Source organism: Panthera uncia, chromosome A2 (genome assembly GCF_023721935.1).
Source record: "Panthera uncia isolate 11264 chromosome A2, Puncia_PCG_1.0, whole genome shotgun sequence".
Classification (NCBI taxonomy): Eukaryota; Metazoa; Chordata; class Mammalia; order Carnivora; family Felidae; genus Panthera; species Panthera uncia.
This window is the reverse complement of record NC_064816.1, coordinates 89,965,209-89,986,438: the sequence shown is the minus strand read 5'-3', so window position 1 is coordinate 89,986,438 and position 21,230 is coordinate 89,965,209. Positions and strand designations below refer to the sequence as shown.

Below are 21,230 nucleotides of genomic sequence, written 5' to 3'. Positions count from 1 at the left end.
GTGCAGAGCCCCACATGGGACTTGATTCCATGACCCTGGGATCATGACCTGAGCTGCATTCAAGAGTCACATACTTAACTGATGAGCCACTCAGACACTACAGGAAAATGAAACTTCTTTAACAACAGTCATAAATACTAGATATACTTGCATGGTAGATTCAGATAATACATTTTTTAATGGCTCATGATATCTTTTAGTGAGTAGTAAGGACTTGTACTTCATGGCCTTTTGTTATTTATAAATATGCTATACATTCTGACAAATCAGATGCGATTGTTTTATTATGGTTAGTTCTACTGAACATAGAGAATGTGCTGAAGATTATTTTATTTATTGCTTTGAATCAAACTACAAAGAACTACACATATTTCAAACTCATGACTCATAACCAAAGAGATACATGAAGACCCTCAAGTGGTCATTTTATTAAACAAACACAAATTTGAAATGTTTATGGTAAAATACATCAGTATCGAACAAAAATGTTTGTAAACAGTAGTTCTACAACTGGGAAGACATCTTCGTTTTATTAATTTTGGTGACATCTTCCCAACCATGTCTAATCTTTAGTATCTTCTTCCTCAAGCATGGCAGGAATAGTATGGCTTTACAAATCAGGACAACGATTGGAAGGAAAACAGCGATCATAAAAGTTGGAGGTGTATACCATATAAATTGTTTTATATCTACCCATTTATTCCAGGCGAAAATCAATGCATGTATAGTGCCCAGCAGAAGGCAAACAATTCCTAGCTTGCTCTGCAAAAGAAAAAAAAAGATTATGTTGGTGGGATTGGTTCAGTAAGAGTTTATTTTTTCTGACCTTTTCTGGATATATTCTGCTGCTTGGCAATTCTTTCATTCACCTGTGTTTATTTCCCTATCATATTTCTCAATAATGTCCACTCACATCTTTCCATTCTTTTCACATATCCCCGCCTTACTTTGGGTAATGTCTTTGTCCCCAGGTTATTTAAGAGAATCCACAATCAATCTCCTCTCAGTCTCAGCCAATCAATAACACTGTCTTCCTTTTCTCCACATTTTGTTCATTTGTCTTATGACATTTATTTGATGGCGCTTTGTCTCTTGAGCATTTGCCTTCATTCTATCAAGAGACATCTACGATCAGGGACTCTTACTCATCACAGGGTCCCTGCAGAATCAACACAATGATTTGTGCATTTTGGGTGCTCAGTAAATACTAATGGGTTGACTGAAGATTAGTGCAAAAATCAATTTGGTATTAGTGATCTTTACCAATTATGAAAGCAACTAAAGTAAGTGACTCTGATTTTGGTACATGGATACTAAAGTGAATAAACTTGGCCCATGTTAAAAATCAAACATCCTGATAAAGTAGAAAAACACCAACAATTATTTCCACTGTTTGAACAGCACATAGAGACATGAAGATGTGAAGAAAATTTTCAACTTGCACTGGGATACCCGGCACTATCCAGAAAAAGTTGCTTAAAAACAGTTGTTCACCTACGTAATTTTATGGCATTCTGACAATAGCTTTTCCAGATAAGTTTTGACTTTGATTCATTTTACTGGAAATGGTCATTAGCCTGCCAGAATGAATCCAACTCACAATTATTCAGCAGTAAGCACTCTTAAGCCCCAACGAATACAATCAAATAGCTAAGTTTATATTTTCAAATATAAATCTCCAAGGTAAATCATGCAGTAACTAGTTCTTGAATTGTAAGTGAAAAGTTTCTAGGTTATTAATTGAAAAATACATGTGATTGGCTGAAGATCAAGTTAACCAAGTGTGTACTGTATTCTTATTATGGGTTAGGTATTGTGTACATAGTGGGAATGGGCTGGAATGTCAAGATGCAGTGTGTGAATTCCTAATTAAATCTGAGAAGCGATGCTCAGCATATGTGTGACAGGCAGAGCAAATGTAAGAAGAAAGTTATTTAATGAGGAATGGAGAACTCTAATGCCTATCATGCTGAGCCTACAAAATCAGCAAATACTGTGCTTGGAAAATGTGGTGCCATTTCTAAGCTCCACTGGAAAAATTCAGATGGAGACATATTTTCCAACCTCATCAGATGTCCTGATAAAGTGTCTGTAGAAGTATATGTATAGACCTGTAGAAGAGATAGTGGGGAATGTCTGACTTTGTGGGAATTTCCAAAAATGCCCACCCATAAAAGCTAAAGCAATATACTTTAAAAAATCTTGGCAATGCCTGTGACTAAATTAAATGTAGTCCCTTGACTCTGGTCAGACATGAATCCCCCATGTGAATTCTGGCACATTGCTCTTCTTAGGGTGTAATCTACCACTAGCAGATTAACCTCAGTAAATCTGAGACAGTTTTGAATTCCAAGAATACAGCAACTTCCAGTGAGAGAGCTACATGAAATGGAAGTTGGAAAAAGCAGCCTTTAAAATTAGATATTAGAATATCTTCGGTAGATAAAACTCCGTATTTCAAGGAGAGATGCTTTTTTATGGATAGTACCAAGCTGTGTAACTTAAAAGGCATAAATAAAATCAGGGGACAGGCAAAAGAATATTTTCATTTTGGGGGAACTTAAAAACTGTGGATATTAAATTCCTAAAATATCACCTTTGTAGTTAGTAGGTGAATAGAAAATTGTCTAACAAGTTTCAAGTGTTAGAATATTTTTCTTCGAGTAATGCCTTTTTATTTATGTCTAGAAGACACTTCTATTTAGAAGCAACAGGGAAAAATGATTGGAGAGCACGTTATTGATTGGAACAAGTGTGGGATTTTTGCTATTGGAAAACCATCTGTCATTTCTTTATGGTGTAAAGTCAATATACTTGATGATATTATAAGTACAAAAAGATTTGCCTCTCTGAGGGGCCAGAGTTCTTTTGTATATAATTTACCTGGATATAGTGAAATTCTCTCCACGTCAGAGAGTCGCTCACAGATGGAATAGATGTCACAGCTAACAGAGCCAGTATTGCGAGTGCCACAATTCCCAGAGACACATAAATTTCCATTCTCCAAACATCATGCTCAATCCAGGCATCTTCTTTATTTTGTTGGACCTACCAGAGGGTAAAAAGAGGAAAGGCATGCAAACAACATTGGTTTCTGGCAGATGAGCCTCCTTCTTTCTACATTCCGTCTATGACGGGAGGGCCTACTAACTTGGAGCTTCCACAAATCTGTGACTTTTTTTTGCATTCCTCTAAGCCAAGTGACATAGGAGACATCAGTCTCTTTCCTTGAATGCAACATTTACATATCTGTTTTATTAATTTATGTAATAGTTATTTGATGCTTAGAATTGTAATGTGCATGCTTGTGTGGTAAAGAACAATTAGAGTTACAAAGTAATCTCATGAGGGTGGCAGAAGGTTGCTGTGTGGCTCTGTCCATGAACAAAACACGTATTTATGTTGTTCAAATTGTAGTTTACTATTTTCAACTGAAAAAAAAAATCCTCAGCGTAAAACTATTTATAACAAGCCCCAATGAAGAGTTACACTAAAACATTTAAAAATGCAGATTACATTCCCAGCACAGCATTTCAAGACAGGTTTGGGGTATTGATATTAAAATAAGATAGAGTTAATCTGTAGATGACTTAGACTTTTTAGTTTAGTGATATTATCAATATTGTCACCTACCTGTTGATATGCCCAGTTTAGCAACTTGTATCTGTAGGATCGCCTCATTGGATAGGATAAACTATAGATTGCATGCAGTACAGCAAAAAAGAAACTGAGAAGCCCAAATTGTTTTCTTGTTAACATCCATCTATCCAACCAATGTGGAAATTTCTTATATTTGGTTCCATTATGAAGCTGTACAATTGCCGCTATCACACCTGGCAAATAAACCAGTGCCAAGAGGGTGATGGAAACCATTGGCAAGACTTTGTTGATGACCAGGATTGGAATTTTATAAAAATAATGTTGATGGGAAGTTACAAAAGGGTGAATTATTTCCCTCAGAAGAGTGTAAAGAAAAGTCAGAGATGATACGATAGCAGCAATTTTAATTGGCAAGCGCCACTTTGGAAAGAGTTCCTGTTTGTGTTGAAGCTCCGCGGGGCAATCAAATTCATCAAAATGGGTTGTTTGGTGCGTGTGCAAAGGCACAGGTCTTTTTAGCATGCTGGTCTCGCCTGAGTCCTTATTCTACAATGGAAAGAAAATAAACACTTAAAAATTAAACAAAATAATGGGATTTCTCTTCAACTAATTACTTATTTTGCTCATTGTGCTTATTAGTAAAAAAGGACATTCAGAACCTTGCTTTTGGATACTGGTTAGCTGAAGATGTCATAGTCCTATGTAGCACTGATCAAAGGTAGACTTAGCTATGTTAGGATTCTCCGTTATAAATTTTTAAAAAATTTTTATTTATTTATTTTTTGAAAGAAAGAGAGAGAGAGAGAGAGAGTGAGCATAAGTGGGGAAGGGCAGAGAGGGGGGGAGAGAATCCCAAGCAGGCTCTGCACTGCCAGCATAGAACCCAACACGGGGCTCGATCTCACGAACTGTGAGGTCATGACCCAAGGCGAAACCAAGAGTTGGATTCTTAACCTACTGAGCCACCCACATGCCTCTAGGATTCTCCATTAGTTTCTGTTACTCATTTTTCTGTAAGACAGAAGGATACATGCTTTGTTAAGACCGAAGATATCTCCATTAAAGCTCACACCATTGTGTTTCTATGTTGAAGGCACCAAAGAATAGAATAATGTAAGTGGGAAACTAAAATTGAAAAACTTAAAAAAAAATTCAGGAATCCTCGGTAAAAATAATACTTGTAGGTTACATAGATAGTTGTATTTGTTTTATAATATTTTTATTGGTTACTGGGCAACTCTCCACAAAGAATTAAAGAGTGAATTCTTCATTAAGTCAAGTACAAAGGATCAAGAAGAATATAGTCATTACAATTATGAAAATATCTAATTTCCATCATGATATACTTTGATTTTATATTTCTAAAATATCTCATTTGTGTAATTAGTGATTGACAACTACTCTATCAGAAGGTGCAAAGTTTATATAAGTAGTTAAATCCCATAGGGATGATCTATTTCCTAAGAAAGTTATACTTCTTTACCCAGTTGCATTTCTAAGCAGTCAACAACTCAAAAGAAGAATGCTTTGAATATTTGGTCATTTCCCCAACTGACTGATATACCAGCAAGGTAAAACAAAACAAAACAAAACAAAACAAAACAAAACAAAACAAAACAACACTTCTAAATAAGAACTTAGAATGTTTCATATTGTATTGCTTTAATTAATAAATTTGCTTTTTCACCCAGTATGTTATTTCTCATTTCTTAGAGCTCTATATGTAGAACCATAAAATTTTAGTGCTCAAAATATTAGTCATGATCTTGTTCATTTCCTCATTTTATGCAGAATAACCTTAATTCACATAGTTCTCTATCATTTTTAGTGTTTAAAAGTAGCCTCTTGCCATTTCACTTTTACTTTCAGTGATAAATCACTGTTACATCCAATGCTTTTTCCAGGTGCTCCATTTAGAAGGGAGTTGAGCATGATACAGCTTCTGTCATCTCTGCATGTTAAAACAATCTAAGTACAATCGACTGAGATCAATTTTCTGGTTAATGATGAAGATTTATAGAACAGCAGGTAAGATGGTTAACTTGAAAAATGAAGATGATTTTATTTTATGCACACTTATTTTATAGAATGTGTGCTAGTACTATCTTATTATTCCCATTAAAATAATTAACAAAAATAATATAAATAAGTAACACTAATATAATTATTATATATACTATTTTTCCTATTAAAATAATTAAGGTAAAATAATTTCTGTAACAACTGCAGGCAATACCATTTAGAAAGGTGAAAAGGGTTTGGAACAAAAAATTTCCAACACTTTTTCAGTCGAGTAATGTAAGGTGGCACAAAAGTGGGACAAATGATTCTTATTCCAAAATGGAATTTATTTGTTTAAATGGTGAATCATCAATTAACTTGATGATCTCTTGGTAAGCTGCCATAATACCTATGGAAAAAAAAATGCATGCTCACAAAATTACTGTTATATGGGCACTGGTGACTCTTTCTACAAATTTAGACCCACAGTATGTTAGAAGGAATTGGAAGGGCCTTGGAGATGAACTAGTCCAACTCTCTCATTTTATTGAAAAACCAAGACCCAGGATTTTCAGTGACTTATTTGAGGTTATTCAACTAAGTCCATGACAAGTCAATCAAGGTAGACTTTCTCTTACATACCACACTATACCTTCACCCATCACAATATCAGTGACAGGAATCAGAGTCAAGATATCAGGCAGCTAGGGTGAAAATCACTTTTACAACCCTAGGAGATGGAGGACAGCATTAAAATCATGTTTCTAGATTTTAATTAATTATTATTATTATATTACCAAATAATCATCTTCTTCTAGATTTCTCCTAGGTTTCATTGTCCAAGGTTCTTGGTTTGTAATGTCTTGTCTGTTCTCCATTAATTCTGTAAAATAGAATTGCTTCAGCCACCTATGAAAACACAATTATCTTCTTTAAGTCTAACGTTGGATAGATAGGGCAATATGAAAAATTTACTCACATTAGGACGTGAGTGGCCTAGAAAGTATAATTAAAATACAGATAGTGACTGATTTACTATTTAACCTCACATAATCTGTAAGAATCTCAAACTAGTGCCCTTGTGTCAACAGTAACTGCTTTTCTTTGTTGACTATTGGTGCAATGAGTGACAAACATGTCTATAGGGAATTCAAAGAGTCAGATGTCACCTTTTATTTTAGAAGAAGTTGACTCCTGGTGCTCATTTAGAGGAAAGCCAACTCTGCTCAAAGGTAAATAGAATTAGGAATGTTTTTTTTTTTTTTTTTGTTTTTTTTGTTTTGTTTTTTTTGAGGCACAATGCTATCAGTAGAGGTTGGAATTGGCTGATGTAAGATTATCCTTTAGGAAGTTGTGTTGAATAGACTTTTGGGGTTGATACTGGAATCTGAAATAATTAAATGACTTTATGGGGACAATGTATTCTGAGGTTCAGACAGTAAACAGAACAGACACTTTTGGAAAGGTGGACCCTGATAGTGGCATAAAGGACCAAAAGCTGTATGTTCAGAGTGTCATTTTCTCATTGGAGTAACAGGTTGGTTTTTGTAGGTAAGACATGAACTGTTAGTATATTTCCACAGGGGTTGTTGAATCGTGTTCAATCATTGACATGCCAATTCTCCAAACTTCCTGCCTGACAAAAGAATCTCTTTCTTAACACCCTTCACAGGTCCTCCTCAGGCTTGGGGTGGCATTATTATTATTTTTTTTTTTTAAGGAAGAGAAACATTACAATATTATTCACTGTTTTTTATTAGTTCTAAATTTATTTCTGAGGATTACCTCACCAATTTGCACTTCAATGAGAAAAACAGATTAGATATACAACAACTTGACTGACAGAAACATTCCAAGTGTTCCTGAATTTTAGACCACCTATAATACTTTATTAAGTGCAAAGTTGTTTCCAGGAGTAGCTTAAAATACTTTAAACATTCTCCAACTTTTATTTATTAAAAAAAATTTCTTTTAATGTTTTTATTTATTTTTGAAGGAGAGAGAGACAGAGCATGAGCGGGGGAGGAGCAGGAAGAGAGGGAGACATAGAATTTGAAGCAGGCTCCAGGCTCTAAGCTGTCAGCACAGAGCCTGAAGTGGGGCTCAAACTCACGAACTGTGAGATCATGACCTGAGCTGAAGTCAGATGCTTAACCGACTGAGCCACCCAGGCGCCCACATTCTCCAACTTTTAAAGGTTTGCTTTTCTCAAAAAATAAAGAGGAGCCATCTTTATATAATGCCAACCATTTGCCTTTGTTGAAGTGCTCTGAGAACATTTTCCATATATTATCTATCTTGAAAATTTGCAGTGTTCATGCTGAGGATATTTGTTTTGTTCTGCCCACATTTTCTCCATTTGGAGAAATGGCCCTCCTTTGGCATATGACTCAGTCTTGGCTAATCACAGTTCTCTGTTTCCTTGATGGCACTGATTGGCTTACAGATGGCATACAACCGTAGTTGAATTATTAGAGTCCCTCTCTGATATTTATATATGGAAGTGGAAGATAAAGAGATGTCTTTAACATGTTTTTAAGTTGGGATGATTGGAGCCTTCTATGCTTTCTTCTACATGCCATAAGGAGGAAGATATCTTCAACAGAACAGGAGAAAGCCAACACACGAAAGTACAAGCAAGAAATGGGGAAAGACACAGAAGAGTCCTGGTGATATATTTTAAGTATTTAGAGTTCTGGAGACCAGATAATGAATTTTTCAGTCACACAAGCCAATACATTTCCTTTTTTGCTTTAGTTTCAATAGGGTATCTATCACTGGCATTTTAAAGACTCCTGAGTAAAGCATATGCCAATCATCAGATATTTATGGAACTCAACTTTATAATAGACACTGAGGAAAAAGAAATGAGACTTTATGTCTGTTCTGGAGGAGCTCACGGTTTATTTCCTTAATAAATATTATTCCAAATCATTTAGTGATTTAACCAACATTATAGAGTACTCTGGGAGGTGGGTGTGTGTCTACGAATAAGAATAGAAGTTTTATCTACTGTAATCGAACAAAATATAATGCACTACGTTTAGATGTTTTAACTCTGAGTTGTAGGATGGCAAAGATGTTAACACACAAATCTACACTCATTCAATATAAACTCATTAATTCTATTGTGAACAATAATATTAGGCAGTGGGAATGTGAAGTTAAATGAGATGGAGCCTCTGCTCTCAAAACCTCAAAGTCTAGGGGAGAGGGCAGAAATTTCAACAACTAACCGCATGGTAATGCAATGAATTCTAAAGGAAGGCAGTTTTATAGACAGATTGTGGCACGGAAAGGGTGAGGGCTCTCTTGCAGACCTGGTCCTGGGGCGTCAAGCAAGTTGGCAGCATTTGCTGAGTGAGGGCCACTTCATACAGAATCTGGGTGAAAAGGCAAAGTGGCCTTGGAGAAGTATCCACCCATTCATCTGCACTGTAGGAAGACCATACTGAAGAGCAAGGCCAAGGAAAAGTCCAGGGCAGTGAGGGAGCCTGTTGGCTCTGTGGTCCACAGTTAGATTTGTGCCAGAAACCAAGAAAATAAAATACCAGTCAAATCAAATATGTTGGTTTCCATCAGACATTAACCAAATGTATAATTTAAATTCTACAGTAAAATCTTTTCATGAAAGAAAAAAAAAACCAGGAAACTACATAGTGTTCAGATGTTTGGAACTCCAGATTTGACCCAAAGTTCTCTAACTTTCATCCCATTTAAAAAGCAAAACATATTTTTGATGCGACTGTTCTGTTTTGCTGTACCAGGATGGCTGCTGACCTGACGTTCCTGCTAAATATTGACACAGCCCAACTGACTCATGTTTTTGTCAAAGAGTTTAGAATATGAAGAAACTGGATGACTAGAATACAATATGAATTGCTTTGCATTTCCAAACCTTCTAAACTTTCAAGCATATACTTGTTTCACCACATTTAACTATGTAAAGAGATGTTTTTTTTCACTGGGCTGTTTTTTTTTCTTTTTTTTTTAAAGCATTGCTTAATATCTGTGTTAAATAAATCTTAGTCAATGTCAGGATATTGTGGGATTTTTTTTTTTTTAATACAGGGAAAGAAATTTAGAAGTGTTTGTAAATGTTTATGTCTATAAATCCCTTCTGGTGGGTTTGACCCATGACATATATAAAGCCTTGATCCACTATTTGGAGAGAACTTGAATCTCAAACCAGATCCTGAAAGAGTAGGACTAATGTTCCCAGAACTTAAAATGAAAACTTCCTGTTACTAGGAAACCTGAAGTCAAGTCACACGATTTTAAGCACCATGTACCATTCATCAATGCTATGCAAACCCGCCGCGATTTTGCCAAGCTGGAAAACTTGCCATCAGAACCCAACCGAAGGACAAACTTAATAACCCATCATACTCCCCAAGCCCCTAGCGAAAAGACTTCTTGTGAGTCCCTGGCTCCCAGCCCCTGGACCGGCCACAACGGAGCAGTGTGCTCCGGGGAGAGCTAGGCAGGAGGGCAGCGCGTCCTGGAGCCGCGCATAAGGGGAGAATTGAGCTACACTCGCCCCGGAGCGCCTCCGCCCCAGGGCTGGGAGACTTGCAACCCGCTACACCCTTCCCGAGACTTGAGAGCCCGCGCCCGCCCTCCCAGGGGCACCCGGAGACGGGGAGCAAGCGGCGAGCTGGGACGATTCTAGGGACTCACCCGCTTCTAGGCGCAACCGTCCGGACGGTAAGTTGCGGCGCAACTGCTGCGGGGAAGTGCCAGCCCCACGCGGCGTCCGAGCCCTGGGAGTCCAAAGCCTGCACTCTGGCTGCAGACCCCGCCTCCGTGTCAGTGGCCCGTCCAGCGCCACCTGCAGGTGCCTGGAGTCCGCGCGGCTCCTTGGAGTGGCATTCCTTGGAGGTCCCAGAGACCCAATCAAGGGTATCCCCACATTGCAACCTGGCTGCTCCCAATTTTCTTTCAAATGGCCCTGTCTCCTGCCTCAGGTCTGCTCCTCGGCCTCCCACTTTGGTTAATCTAAGTAACGAACACTGGTGTAATTCTTTGGAGCAGTGGTGTTCAAACTTTAATGCGTATCACCTGCAGGCCTTGCTAACACACTGATTGGGGCCTCCCTCAGGGTTTCCTGATCCTCAAGCCTGGGATGGGACCCGAGTTTCCTCATTTCTAACAAGTTCCCAGGTGATGCTGGAGCACTCTCAGATCACACTATGACATGGACTGCTTTAGAGCTTAGCTAGTCCATTTAAAACTTCGCAGCAAGTGACTGCTATTTACAGTTGAGGAATCCGAATCTGAATCTCTGAGAGTGACTTGCCCACTAAATTGTGCAAATCTTGCACGCTAAACTGCACAAACTCTGTCATAAGCCCTTCAACTCCATGCTAGCTCCTCTTCCTCGCCTCTGATATATTAAAGCCAACTTCCCATACCTAACCCAATCAGGTACTCCAAACTGAAATTAAAGCTACTGTCACTATTTAAAAGTGTTGGGGTGTTTTTAAAAAAAATGAGGGTTGTGGAGAAAGAGAATGTGTGCGGGGGATTTAACTCTGAGTTGGAACCAGCCTCAGGGTTAGCGTGTCTGAAACCTGAATTGCAACATTTGGGGAGTTAGTGCACAACATCCCCAGAGCTAACCTGATTAGAAAAACAAAGGAAGATAAACTCTCAACTGCGATTTCATGATTGTAATCAACTAAGGGCTGTGCCTGTTTTAATATGTATTTTTTTTGTACTCATTGACTTTCCACAGGGTAATATTAAAGCCCTTTGAAGATTAAATTACCATGGACTGACGCCTTGTGGTAGAAATAGAATCTTACACTTTATTTCTAGTGAAACTAGAAAATAATCACTTAAAAAAGTTTTGGAAAAAAAAAATCTCTCTGTATTTATTGCACAAACCACAAAGAATTAAGAATGAGTTTAAGCATTGTTGAATTTTTCAAATGATCTTGGGTTTTAAATGATTGAGCAAAGCAATATTGCTTTCATTTTTTAAGCTTTGGTAGAACAAAGGTCATTCTCTTTTTAATAATATGTTTTGCACATGAAGAGAATAAGGAAGTTATTATTATATTAATATAAGTTGGCTAATTATAGAAAATTCCAACTAAAACTGTTTTTCTTCTTCTAATTAAAACCTGTAAAATCAAGCCCAAATGTTTTGTTTTATACTTAAACTAAAATTTTTAAAATTAAATTAAGCTTAATTTAATTTAGTTTAAATTCAAGTTAGCTAACATATAGTGTAGTATTGGTTTCAGGAGTAGAATTTAGTGATTCATCACTTACATATAACACCCATGTATACATGGTGTACATATAACACCCATATAAGTGCCCCTCTTAATGCCCATCACCCATCTAGCCCATCTGCCCCACCCACCTCCTCTCCAGCAACCCTATGTTTCAAAGTGAAAAGATTGAAAATATGAGGTTGTTTACAAATTAGTTTGTAGATATTATAAAGGCAACACAATGTTGGATTAAAAAACCATGGTATTAAAGAACTTCTACTGAGTCATCAGGGGTTAATATTACAAATGAAATTTCTGCAATTTTTGCATACAAATGACCTGTGATTTGGGTATGAGATAAAGAAAAAGTGTTTTGTTTTTGTTTTGTTTTTTTTTGAGAAACACAAAGCCAAAGCATGTAAAATGTTCTGAGTCAACCTCTATATAGCACAAACTTTTTAAAACCAGTATGATTTGTGGAAAACAGTATTACCGGTTTGAATTTTGAAAATTTTGAAAATCAGACTACCGGTTTTGGCATGACACATAAGCACTAGAGAATTTTAAAATAGGAATTCAACTGTGAGCTACAATCGAATATGGATGATTCAGAATATTTTGTGATGAACTTAAACTATAGCAAGAGAGTATACTAACAAAACAGTTCTTCAGTGTTATTTGAACTAAACTAGTGATTTCACACGAACATGTCATGGGGAAAGTAACAATAATTTAGTATCTATGAATACTTCTCTCTGACCAATAAGCAACTTAATCTTAGAACTTGATGGGATGACTGCCATTTAAGAAGAATGGAGTATGATGGTGTAAAAGATAAAATAAAAATGATCGCACCATTAAAAATAATCACAAGAGCAATACACAGTAAATTGTAAGTTGATGATAAGAACTTTATTTAGTTTATCTCCTTGGGAAATCAAACTAACTCCTAAGGGCACAGTAATTCAAATTATGATCAACATACTTCCAAGTCTACTTACTAAGAATGGTCAGATATATCTTAAGACAAGGCAAAAATTACCTGAAATTCATGAAGAAATATTTTGTCAAAATGATCATTTTAATGCACACATGGTAAAGGTCTACTGGCCTAATTTTCTAATTCTGCTACCCTTCTATGATAAATTCTCTTCACTCTCTCAAGATTTCCTGTTAATGATCAAAGTACTGTGTGTGATTAGTTTGTCCCCAAGTCTGTTTGTGAAGGTGGTTGGGAGTAGACAGAAGTTCTACTGTTGGGTTTGGGATTAAAAAATTCTTCCACGTAATTTACCCCAACCCAATTTATTGTTCTTTTACCAACACTGTTAACATTCAACATCTATTCTGGATAGATTTTAAGAATAGCTGGTTTATTTTGGTGCTCACAGATCTATCTCTGCCCAAATACTGTTTAATGATGCTCAGAATTCCATGACGAAATATATTCTATTCTCTTTGGATCTTTTTTAAAAAATTTATTTTGAGAGAGAGAGAGAGAGAGAGAGAGAGAGAGAGAGAGAGAATCCCAAGCAGGCTCCACACCATCGTGTAGAGCCTGAGAATCTGATGCAGGGCTCAATCCCACCAACCAAGAGATTATGACCTGAGCTGACATCAAGAGTCAGATGCTTAGCCGACTGAGCCACCCAGGCACCCCTATTGTCTTTGTATCTGTTGTAATTCATCAAAGGGCTAAAGTCCCTGGAAATGGTACCATATTAAGCCTCACCAGTTATTTACATCCTACTATAAATAAATATTTCAGTGCTTTTTTTGAAAATATGTTCTAGTATAGGGAGTGAAATGTCAGTAACTTGAAGATTTACACTGGGGAGCTGTAAAAGGGTTGTATCTTAGAAGAAAAAGAAGCACTAGGACCAAGGGGATAGATTTCACAATTTCCATAATATTACTTAAACTAGGCAATTTCTCCTTTCACCACATGTGTATATCAGACGTTATGTGATAGTGAAATACACTCTTGTTTAAACCATGCCATCTGGGTCCTCTTTGTTATAGTAGCTAAGCCCATACCCTAGCTTGTTTGATATAGCACTTTTTAGAGTCTGTCTATATTAAAGATTTTTATATGTGTTTCTGTTATCCTCATTAAAATGTGAACTTTAAGCGAGTAGAGACCTTGCCAACTTTAATCCTTGTATCTCTTGTAACATAGGGATTGATGGAATAGACTCATTGTAAATGTTTGTGGACGGTGATTTTAGCCCTTGGTCTCAGAAAAGTTGTATTGGGCACATATATATGGAGCCTATGAATGTCTAGACATCATTTAGAGAAAAACTATGGCAAATATCCATTGTTACTTATTTCTTTCACACAGGACACACTCTTACCCACCTTCCTTAGTCTGTATCCTTCTTGTTTTCTACTATAGGAACATGTAGGTCCAGAGTTGTCATTGTCACAGAAATCACAGCCTTACCTGTTTTGGGTTGCAGGAAATGGGGAGCTGGAGAGTGTTGGATAGGGGGAGCTGGTTCAATAGATAGTTCAAGAACGCTGATTGGTAGAGTTAGACCTAAAGTCTCTTGTAATGGACTCTGGCTTATAAAAAGTCCTTGGCATAAAGAACCATGCCTACTGATTCCTGGATTTGAGCTTCCAGAAGAAAGGACGCTCTCAGTTCTGAAATTCCTACTCTTTCCCAGGACTGTGTTTGGTTCTCTCAGTATCCCCACTGTATTGCTATAATCCTCTGTTTACAGGTGAACTGAAGCTTGGAAAGTTCAAGTAACTCAATCAAAGTTGTATAGTTTTTAGAGGTCAAGCTGGGACTTCAGCCAAAGTCTGCTTGATGCCAGTTCTCTTGTTTAACACTACCTCTATAACCACAAATACGCAGCCAAAGTTTCCTCAGGCTGTACTTGGTTGGGGTGGGGGGAGGGTGGATTCAAGAGAGTAACAGTTAACAGAAACCATCCAGTAATCCATTCAGTTTCCCCTCGGTATCCGTTAGAGTGTTGGCTAAGCTACTCTGACAAAGAAGACCAAATAGGGCATTTAAACAAGTGGTTTCACTGTCCTGTAATAGTCCTGCAGCGGGTATTCCATGTTGGTGAGGTTGTTCTGCTCCACGACGTCATTTAGGCACACCATACTGACCCCTTCCATCTGGCAGCTCTGCCGTCTCCTAGGGCACTGTTCTTGGCATCATGGTTGAAGCGTGGCATAGGCAGATCCATGGTCTAGCTGGCAGGAAAAGGAGAGAGTACAAGTCCAAAGCAATTATCGAGGCAGAAATTGCACTTTCTCTCACATTCTATTGGTGATAATTTAGTCATGTGTCAAGGTAGGCAGAGAAATGTAGTCTCTGGCCCAGTGGCCAGCTTTTAAGGTCTGTTAGCGTGGAAATGGGTAGCAAATTTTGGCAAACAGCTAGAAGTCTCCGCCACATTCTCCATTCACCTCCAACTCTGATCCTTGTGTTCATACCAAGCTTGGGAACTTTGATTTCTTCCTTCATTGGGCTTAATGTCTTCCTCATTCTGAAGCCTGTTTGAAGGTTCAGGGTAAACTTGTGACTCACAGCTTAGTCTTACACTGGAGGGTGTTAGAACCAAAGCAAGCCCTTATATGTCTTGACCATGAGCATCCTTGTGTGGAGGATCTCTCACACGGTCTTCCTGCTGGCTTGCCAGGTACGGCTGGACGTGGTGAATACTCAGTGGGAACACTGCTTGGTTCCACTATGAAGCTCCTTGCTACCATAGGATTAATTTTTCCTTTTAATTAGAAAAAATAGCCAGATGCCATAACTGAAAAGCAATACTAGGGGTACCAAGAAGGTAAATCTATATGACATGTTATTTATATTCCCGAGAGAGGAGTATTTATGCAAAGTGACCCAGAGCCCCTTCTTAGCAGCTTTTCCAGTTTCAGCACCTTGGGTTTCTAAAGTCTTCCTAAGGACCCGAAACATATTTTTTTCTTAGCACAGAAAATACCAAAGCCCTAATGCATATTACTTTGTTAATAAATACTCATTAAGTGCAGTGTGTGTGTGTGTGTGTGTGTGTGTGTGTGTATCTATCATTATGCTGAATTCTATAAGTCAACTTAAACAGTCATTTAAAAGACTCTTGCAAAGAAATTGCAGTTTGAAGATAAATATCTATAATGAAAGCATAAGCCAACAAAAAGAAGGTGAAAGAACTGGCATGTTTTGTTGCTGCTGTCTTTTGTTTTTATTTTTTGTCAGCTTCATTGAGATATAATTGACATGTAACATGTGGTTAGTTAACAAATTCATGACCTTACATTGTTAACAATTTTCTTTTTGTGGTGAGGACTTTTAAGCACTACTCCCTTAGCAATTTTCAAATATACAATGCAGTATTAAGTATGGTCACCATGCTATACATTCCATCACCAGGACTTACTCACCTTATAACTGGAAGTTTGTATTTTCACCACTTTCGCCCATTCCACACCTCCCCACCCCTGCCCTGGCTTCTGGAATCCACCAGTCTGTTCTGTTTCTATGAGTTCATTTTTTAGGTTCCACATGTAAGTGATATCTTTCTCTGTGTTTGTCTTTCTCTTCCTTATTTCACTTAGCATAATGTGCTCAAGTTTCATATATGTTGTCACAAATGGCAGAATTTTCTTCTTTTTTATGTCTGAACAATATTCCAATGTGTGTGTATGTGTTTGCATTTGAGTATATATAATATATCAAATGCATAATATATATCTCCTCAAGAGATCTCTTCAATATGGTGATTTTATTTCCTTCATATATATATATATATATATACACACACATATATATACATATATATGTGTGTGTGTGTGTATGTGTGTGTGTGTGTATATATATATATATATATATATATATATATATATATATATGTATATATCCAGAAGTGGGCTTGCTGGATGATATGGTAGTTCTATTTTTAATTTGTTTAGGAACTTGCCATACTGTTTTTTTTTCTTTTTCTTTTTTATAGTGGCTGTACCGGTTAAAATTCCCACCAACAGTGTATAAATATCCTTGAGCTGGCATTTTTTCTTACTTCAAGTTAAACCTCTTTGTCAGTTTCATTACAAAGTAATTTTTGGGAAAGCCATCCAGAAGACCATTTGAAATGTGGATTTATATCTAACATAGATAGTGACAAATCTTACCTTATTATGTTCAGATTTTAGCCTATGATTGTATATATGTGCTTATATTTATAAGTATATTAGGGATGTATACATAGATAGGGTATATGATAAAAAAATTGAAGAGACCTTTGTTGTAGGGAAAGGGGAACATGGAAAAGTTCAGTAGGAGAACCAGAAGACTCAGAGACTTCTGCACTTTCCTTTCTTTGTACTCAGTGTTCTCTGCTAAACTGTCAACTGTTCAGAGGCAGGGGCCATTTCTTTTCATTTGATTTCTCAGGCTTAGTAAAGAACATAGTATATCGCAAAGAGCTGATAAATTGCTTCTTCTTGGGGAGAATTTAAGGAGCAAGTGGTCGACAGTGTGAAGTGTTATGAAAAGTCAAATAAGGTAAGAAGTAAAAAAGACTGTTGGATTCAACCTTTGAGATGACTCAGTTAACTGTATGCAAACATTGAGGGAGGAAGCCATACTGAGTGCAGCAATGGAGAAGTGGGGAACAGACCCCGATAGGTTGGATACAAAAGGAAGGAGAGCTGGAGCAGCAGCTAGAGAACATTCTTTCAAGGTTGAGAGAGATTAGATTCTTCTTATAGGCTGAGAAGAAGAGAGCTCCATGTAGAGAGAGATTGAAGATCTATGAAAAAAAGAGATTAGTTGATGGAATTAGGTACTGGAGAAAAGTGAACAGAGAGGAGAAGCAGAACATGGCAGAAAAATTATCTTTGGGCAGAAGCAGGGGCCCCCTTTTTCTCAGAGATTAGGAGAAAGAAGAGAAATGTGAGATGCCCACAGTCTTGTGGGGAGGGGTGAAGGACAGTGAGTGAGCCTTGGTCTGATGGGAGTCAAGACCAGCTGAACGGGATGGAGGGTATGACTCTGAAACTGCAAAAATTGATGAGGCGCCTGGGTCGCTTAGCCAGTTAAGCGTCCAACTCTTGACTTCGGCTCAGGTCGTGATCTCACAGTTCATGGGATCAAGCCCCGTGTGGGACTCTGCACTGACAGTGCTGAGCCTGCTTGGAATTCTCTGTCTCCTCTCTCTCTCTGCCCCTCCCCTGCTCACATGCTCTCTCTCTCTCTAAATAAATAAAAAAAAAAACTGCAAAAATTGATGAATTGTTCTTTGTCTTCAGAATGTATGCCCTTTGAGTAAAATGGGATGATAAGATATATGAATAACTGAGTTCACTAGTGAAAAAATTGCAGAAGCACTTAGAACCAAGAACTGGGTAATAAAATACAGACAGAGGTGCCTAAAATTCATGGAAGTGATGGAGCAATAATTTGGCATTTAGTTTGTTATGGAAAATATAGTGGAGAAGTGGATGTTTCTTGAACTTGGCCTCTGAAGAGTGAAAGTTTTTTCATGGGGAAAAAGAAAGATTTTGTTTTCTCTCCAAAACCAGAAGTGGCATATATCGATTGAAGTTTACTCTTGTCTAGCAACATGTTTATGTCTAGAAATTAGCTTTATAAACTTGGTAGGGTTCTTCCCCCAAAGCACTGCTTCGTTGGGTTAACCAGAGGTTTTCTAAGTGTATTGGTTTTGATTCCTTAGGACTTCCTGAAGATTTCTCGTTCCTCAGTGAGCTTGTTAAAGTGTTAGCTTTTTTCATATCTCTAGCCCTGAGCAGAGAGCATGACTCATAGTAACTGCAGCTAAAAAAAAAAAAAAAAAAAAAAAAAAAAAAAAAAAAAAATTGAGTTGAATTCTCTCACTCAGCCCTTGCTGTCGGCCTGTCTTTAGTTCTGCTTTTGTATTCAAGTTAGCCTCCCCCAACGCCCTCATTTTTGTCTACACACCTCTATTATAGCTCTTTCCTGATCATGTTCTAGTCCATCATGCAACATGCTTATCTCTCCTGATAAGGGCAGCTACAGAATCCTTAAGAACATCATGAACTTCACAGGGAGAGTGGTCAGTTGGGATAATTCAACACAAAACACAGAAATAAGTTGGTGGACAATTAAAGCGAACTTTATGCACTGTTACCGTCTGAGGCGGGATAGGGTTCTTACCAAGGAAACCATATTCATTTTCTCAGTGTGGAAAGGGGGCCTTTGCAAAGTCCAGACTTCACAGCTTCTGCAGAGTTGATTCAGTGGTGGGCTGCTGTGCTATGTGGACACACGGTGGCGCCAGAGCCCTTTGTGGTGAACATGAAGAGCCCAGGGCATCTGCCTCTGCTGCTTTCTGCATACATTGTTTCACCAGATTTTTTCAAACTCACTGTAAGAGAGAAGGATGGCATTTTTTGTGATTGTGTTGGTATTATGATAGCTGCGCATATTCCAAGGTCTAAAGAATTTCCATGAGGCTTAGCCCCTGGATGGCTCAGTTAAGCGACCGACTTAGGGTCAGGTCATGATCTCATGGTGTCTGAGTTCGAGCCCTGTGCCCCGCTCTGCGCGGACAGCTCAGAGCCTGGAGCCTGCTTCAGATTCTGTGTCTCCCTCTCTTTCTGTCCCTCCCTGGCTCTCTCTCTCTCTCTCTCTCTCTCTCTCAAGAATACATAGAGATTAAAAAAATTTTTAAGAATTTCCATGAGGCTTATAGTAGGCATCAGATTCGGTATGTTCATTCCTGTGTGTGTCTGAACATCATCTATGTTTGCTTATGTGTATATACATATACATATATATGCGTATCGTTACATACTATCCTTTACTATCTACATGTAATATTCACTGATTTTATTGGTACCAAATTCTTACCATTTCAAGCATTTCCATAAGTTATTATTTTTTATTGAGGTATAATTGGCCTATAAAATTATGCTACGTTCAGGTGTACAACATAATGTTTCGATATTCGGATATATTGAAAAATGATCAGCATAGTCAGTGTAGTTAACATCTGTCACCATACATAGTTACAAAAAGTGTTTTTTCTTGTGATGAGAACTTTTAAAATCTATTAACAACTTTCGAGTATGCAATGCAGTATTATTAACTATAGTAACCACACTACACACTACATCCTGTGGCTTATGTATTTTATAACTGGAAATTTGTACCTTTTGTCCCTCTTCACCTGTTCTCCATCCCTTCCTCCCACCTGTGGCAACCACCAATCTGTTCCCTATATCTATGAGCTCAGTTTTTAAATTTTTTTTCAGATTCCACATATAAGTGAGCTTATACAGTATTTGTCTTTTTCTGTCTAACTTACTTCACTTAGCATAATGCCGTCAAGATCCATTCATGTTGTTGTAAATGGCAGGATTTCATTCCTTTTCTTTTTCTTTCTTTTCTCTTCTTTTTTTTTTACATTTTATTTATTTTTGATAGAGAGAGACAGAGTGTGAGTAGGGGAGGGGCAGAGAGAGAGGGAGACACAGAATCCGAAGCAGGCTCCAGGCTCTGAGCTGTCAGCACAGAGCCCAATGCGGGCCCAAACTCACAAACCGTGAGATCATGACCTGAGCCAAAGTCGGACGCTCAACCCATTGAGCCACCCAGGTGCCCCACTTTTTTTTTTTTTAAACAAGCTCTGGCTAGTTTTATTAAAGAAAAATTTTGCATGATTTACTTTTCACCAGTCAGTTATGACATGCTTCTAATGAGATGTCAGAATCATATGGATCAGTGATACCTGGAGTGCACACTCTGTAGTATTTCCCACGTGCTGTTCCCGATTCAGTGTTATTGCCCCTGTAGTGATGGACACTAGTTTTGGCCAACATGGCATAGTATTCTGTTTCAAATTTCCTCAAGGATGGGCAGTAGTTGGCAAGGGTGACCAGTTTCACTTTGCCATGTCTGATCATTTTCAGAGTCTGCTTGAATCCCAGCATGTGCTTTCCACTTTTTGTAATGAGTGGCTGCCTAGAGTTGATCAACTCCAGTGACTTTTTTGTCTTCCTAGCAGCCACCATCTTCCTGCCTTAGGTGCGGGATGGACCCAGCCAAGAGCAGCTGCCAAGATGGCTGGAGCAAGAAAGGAACAATTCCCACCAAGATTTCATTCCTTTTCATGGCTGAATAATTTTCCATTGTGCGCGAGTGTGCACACACACATGCATGTGCACACATACATTCCACACTCTAGTTATTGAGTCATCCTTCAGCAGACACTTAGGTTGTTTCCATGTCTTGACTGTTGTAAATAATGCTGCAATAAGCAGGGGGGTTGTATATCTTTTTGAATGAGTATTTTTGTTTTCTTCAAACGCACACCCAGAAGTGGAATTACTGCATCCTATGGTACTTCTTTTTTTAAAGTTTTGAGGATCCTCCATATTGTTTTCCACAGTGGCTGCACC

The 21,230-nt window shown here is 37.9% G+C and overlaps 2 protein-coding genes across 3 annotated transcripts; both read right to left on the bottom strand.

Annotated features, from left to right (window-relative positions):
• Nucleotides 1-400: 400 nt before the first annotated feature.
• On the bottom strand, nt 401-10,363 carry STEAP1 (STEAP family member 1). Of its 2 annotated transcripts, none has more exons than XM_049641409.1 (5): nt 10,282-10,363; nt 6,399-6,510; nt 3,634-4,146; nt 2,884-3,048; nt 401-762 (listed from the first exon to the last, which is right to left on the bottom strand). In XM_049641409.1, exons 2-5 carry the CDS (start codon nt 6,477-6,479, stop codon nt 505-507), a joined length of 1,017 nt encoding a protein of 338 aa, XP_049497366.1. In that variant the 5' UTR covers nt 6,480-6,510; nt 10,282-10,363; the 3' UTR covers nt 401-504. The 2 variants fall into 2 exon arrangements, with proteins under 2 accessions (XP_049497366.1, XP_049497365.1); XM_049641408.1 differs by having other exon boundaries at nt 6,399-6,484; nt 10,282-10,355.
• A 10,144-nt stretch (nt 10,364-20,507) lies between these two features.
• LOC125930989 (60S ribosomal protein L30-like) lies at nt 20,508-20,843 on the bottom strand. The gene has a single exon (XM_049643140.1). It carries the CDS (start codon nt 20,841-20,843, stop codon nt 20,508-20,510), a length of 336 nt encoding a protein of 111 aa, XP_049499097.1.
• Nucleotides 20,844-21,230: the final 387 nt, after the last annotated feature.